The sequence below is a fragment of the Borostomias antarcticus genome, assembly GCF_949987555.1.
Source record: "Borostomias antarcticus genome assembly, chromosome: 27".
Lineage (NCBI taxonomy): Eukaryota > Metazoa > Chordata > Actinopteri > Stomiiformes > Stomiidae > Borostomias > Borostomias antarcticus.
Genome location: NC_140260.1, coordinates 7,975,558 through 7,980,557, shown reverse-complemented (window position 1 = coordinate 7,980,557; position 5,000 = coordinate 7,975,558). Strand labels below are relative to the sequence as shown.

Genomic DNA, 5,000 nt, shown 5'->3' with positions numbered 1-5,000 from the left:
TTACATTACATTACATTACATTACACTACACTACATTACACTACATTACATTACACTACATTACACTACACTACATTACATTACACTACATTACACTACAATACACTACATTACATTACACTACATTACATTACACTACACTACACTGCATAACACTACATTACATTACATTACATTACACTACATTACATTACATTACACTACACTGCATAACACTACATTACACTACATTACATTACACTACACTACACTGCATAACACTACATTACATTACATTACATAACACTACATTACACTACATTACATTACACTACATTACATTACATTACACTACACTGCATAACACTACATTACACTACATTACATTACACTACATTACATTACACTACATTACATTACATTACACTACACTGCATAACACTACATTACACTACATTACACTACACTACACTACACTACACTACATTACATTACATTACACTACATTACACTACATTACATTACATTACACTACATTACATTACATTACACTACACTACACTACACTACCCTACATTACATTACACTACACTACATTACATTACATTACATTACACTACATTACACTACACTACACTACACTACACTACACTACATTACATTACACTACATTACACTACATTACATTACATTACATTACAGTACATTACATTACACTACATTACACTACATTACATTACACTACACTACACTACATTACACTACATTACACTACATTACATTACACTACATTACACTACACTACACTACATTACATTACATTACACTACATTACACTACATTACACTACATTACATTACATTACATTACACTACATTACACTACACTACACTACATTACATTACATTACACTACATTACACTACATTACATTACATTACACTACATTACACTACATTACACTACACTACACTACACTACACTACATTACACTACACTACACTACACTACACTACACTACAATACACTACATTACATTACATTACACTACATTACACTACACTACACTACACTACACTACACTACACTACTTTACATTACATTACATTACATTACATTACACTACATTACACTACATTACATTACATTACACTACATTACATTACACTACATTACACTACACTACACTACACTACATTACACTACATTACACTACACTACAATACACTACATTACACTACACTACACTACACTACACTACACTACTTTACATTACATTACACTACATTACATTACATTACATTACACTACATTACATTACACTACACTACACTGCACTACACTACATTACACTACATTACACTACACTACATTACACTACATCACATTACACTACACTACATTACACTACATTACACTACATTACACTACACTACACTACATTACACTACATTACATTACATTACACTACATAACATTACACTACATTACACTACTTTACACTACACTACACTACACTACACTACACTACACTACATTACACTACACTACACTACACTACATTACACTACACTACATTACACTACATTACATTACATTACATTACATTACACTACACTACACTACACTACACTACACTACATTACATTACACTACATTACACTACATGACATTACACTACATTACACTACACTACACTACACTAAATTACATTACATTAAATTACACTACATTACACTACATTACATTACATTACATTACACTACACTACATTACACTACATTACACTACACTACATTACACTACACTACACTACACTACACTACATTACACTACATTACACTACACTACACTACATTCAATTACACTACACTACACTACACTACACTACACTACACTACACTACATTACACTACATTACACTACACTACACTACATTACACTACACTACACTACACTACATTACACTACATTACACTACACTACACTACATTACACTACATTACACTACATTACATTACACTACATTACACTACACTACATTCAATTACACTACACTACATTACACTTCATTCAATTACACTACATTACACTACATTACACTACACTACATTACATTACACTACATTACATTACACTACATTACACTACACTACATTACACTACATTCAATTACACTACATTACACTACATTACACTACACTACATTACATTACACTACATTACACTACATTACACTACACTACACTACATTACACTACATTACATTACATTACACTACACTACATTACACTACATTACATTACACTACATTACATTACATTACATTACATTACATTACATTTAATTTCATTACACTACATTACACTACATCACACTACATTACATTACACTACATTACACTACACTACATTACATTACATTACATTACACTACACTACATTACACTACACTACATTACATTACACTACACTACATTACACTACATTACATTACATTACATTACATTACATTACATTACACTACACTACATTACACTACACTACACTACACTACATTACACTACATTACATTACATACCAGAACTATGCATTTCCCCTCTAAACAAGTACTAAGAGCACAATCTAGTGCTGAAGCCAAAGTGCCAGTTGAATTTCTTGGTGTTGGGGTTATATTTCTTGTTATTGTAGTTGTAAATATTCTTACTGTAAAGTATTTTTGTATTGTAATGTTTTGTCATTAAAACTCATACTGTTACTTCATCAGTCTCAATCTCAATCCCATGGACCCACTGACCAATGGGAGAGAGTCAATCACAGCTAGACCAACCAATGAGAGTGCATCGATGCTGGCATGGTGCTTCTGGACCAATAGGCAGACGAGGTGGGCGGAGCCGCTCTGAGCGCACAGGTGCAGTGGCGTGAGCCCCAGCTTGGTCTTGGCGTTCACAAAGGCATTGTGGGATAGCAGAATGTCTACGATGACCTCGTGACCTCTATGCGATGCGAGGTGAAGAGCTGACCTCCCCTCCTACACACACACATGCACGCATGCACGCACGCACACACACACACACACACACACACACACACACACACACACACACACACACACACACACACACACACACACCATGTCATTTCGTCATGATCATCAGCAGGGTTTCTACTGAACACAGTTTTGCTAAAGTGATTCAGACGTTTAGCAGAATCAGGACTGGTTGACTTCCATACACTCTACGCACAACCATGACATCACACACCACACCTTACATCACAACATCATCACGTCCCAGTGTCTGAGTGATGTGATTGGCCAGCGTCTGACTTATGTGATTGGCCAGCGTCTGAGCGATGAGATTAGTCAGCGTCTGAGCAATGTGATTGGTCAGCGTCTGAGCAATGTGATTGGCCAGCGTCTGAGCAATGTGATTGGTCAGCGTCTGAGCAATGTGATTGGTCAGCGTCTGAGCAATGTGATTGGCCCTCACCTCATCGAAGACGTCCACTCTGGCCTGGTGCTGCAGCAGGATCTTGACGACCTCCACGTGACCTCTCTCTGCAGCCAATAGCAGAGGAGACCAGCCGTTCTGGAACAACAGACATACAAACAACAACAGCAACAACAACAACAACAATATTGACATCAGCATCATCATCAACAACAACCCAGATTACATATCAGAGGTACTATAGCCTCAGTATGAGTGTGACGGGCCTAATGTATAAGCAAGCCTGGTTCCTCTGTAGCCTCGTGAGAACATCCAGATCTTGTGAGCTCACGTTCTGTTTCCCCTCGCAGATCAGTCTGGGAAAGCTCCATAGAGAACCATTTGAGCGGTTGGACGTTGATCGTTCATCCAATCACCTGCCAAGTGTTTGTGAAAGTGCCTGCCCTTTTCCAAACAGTTTCCAGTGGAGAGTTGCCAGATGGTTGTTTATCAGGTTACGTCCTGTGTACCTTGCAGTGTTTGTTGAGCGCCCCCTGCTGGTGGGGGGAGGGGACGTGGCGGAGCATCTCCAGCAGGACGGCCGTGTTGCCCTCTCTGGCGCAGTAGTGCAGCGGGGTCTCCTCCCACTGGAGCAGAGACAGCAGGGTCAACACACACACACACACACACACACACACACACACATACTGTATACACACACACACATACTGTATACACACACACACACATACTGTACACACACACACACAAACACACACACACATACAGTATACACACACTGTATACACACATACACACATACACACATGCACACACACACATACACACACACACACATACATGCACACAAACACACACACACACAATGTATACACACACACACTGTATACACACACACATACAGTACTGTATACACACACGCACACACACACACACACATACACACATAATGTATACACACACACACACACATACACGCGCAGATACACACACACACACACACGTACACACACACACACACACACGTAGACAGTGTGTTACCTCTGTGGTGGCAGCAGTGATGTCAGCGCCGTACTCCATCAGAGTCCTGACGATGTGTACTTCCTGTCCTTCCTCCTCCTCCTCTTCCTCAGGCCCCCGGAGCCCCCGCAGCCCTGCCGCCATGTGCAGACACACCTCCCCCCTCTGGGGGTGTACGGAGAGAGACCAGGGACAAACAGAGAGGAACGCGTACGGGTTTGATCAGTTCACCATCTCCTCCTGAGTCAGGCTCAGTATATCTGATTCTAGAGGTGTGGTTCTATGTTCTAGAGGTGTGGTTCTATGTTTAGAGCAGCTATCCTGTTCTAGAGGTGTGGTTCTATGTTCTAGAGGTGTGGTTCTATGTTCTAGAGGTGTGGTTCTATGTTTAGAGCAGCTATCCTGTTCTAGATGTGTGGTTCTATGTTCTAGAGGTGTGTTTCTATGTTCTAGAGGTGTGGTTCTATGTTTAGAGCAGCTTTCCTGTTCTAGAGGTGTGGTTCTATGTTCTAGAGGTGTGGTCTATGTTTAGAGCAGCTATCCTGTTCTAG

The 5,000-nt window shown here is 39.3% G+C and overlaps 1 protein-coding gene across 1 annotated transcript in view; it reads right to left on the bottom strand.

Annotated features, from left to right (window-relative positions):
- The window catches only part of trpn1 (transient receptor potential cation channel, subfamily N, member 1), a gene marked incomplete at both ends in the record, with an annotated part of 72,510 nt that overhangs the window by 17,216 nt on the left and 50,294 nt on the right, over nucleotides 1-5,000 (bottom strand). Inside the window, 4 exons of the mRNA XM_084459338.1 lie at nucleotides 2,808-3,008; nucleotides 3,469-3,567; nucleotides 3,939-4,055; nucleotides 4,471-4,614. Coding sequence (XP_084315464.1) covers nucleotides 2,808-3,008; nucleotides 3,469-3,567; nucleotides 3,939-4,055; nucleotides 4,471-4,614 — 561 coding nt within the window. The remainder of the gene's footprint in view (nucleotides 1-2,807; nucleotides 3,009-3,468; nucleotides 3,568-3,938; nucleotides 4,056-4,470; nucleotides 4,615-5,000) is intronic.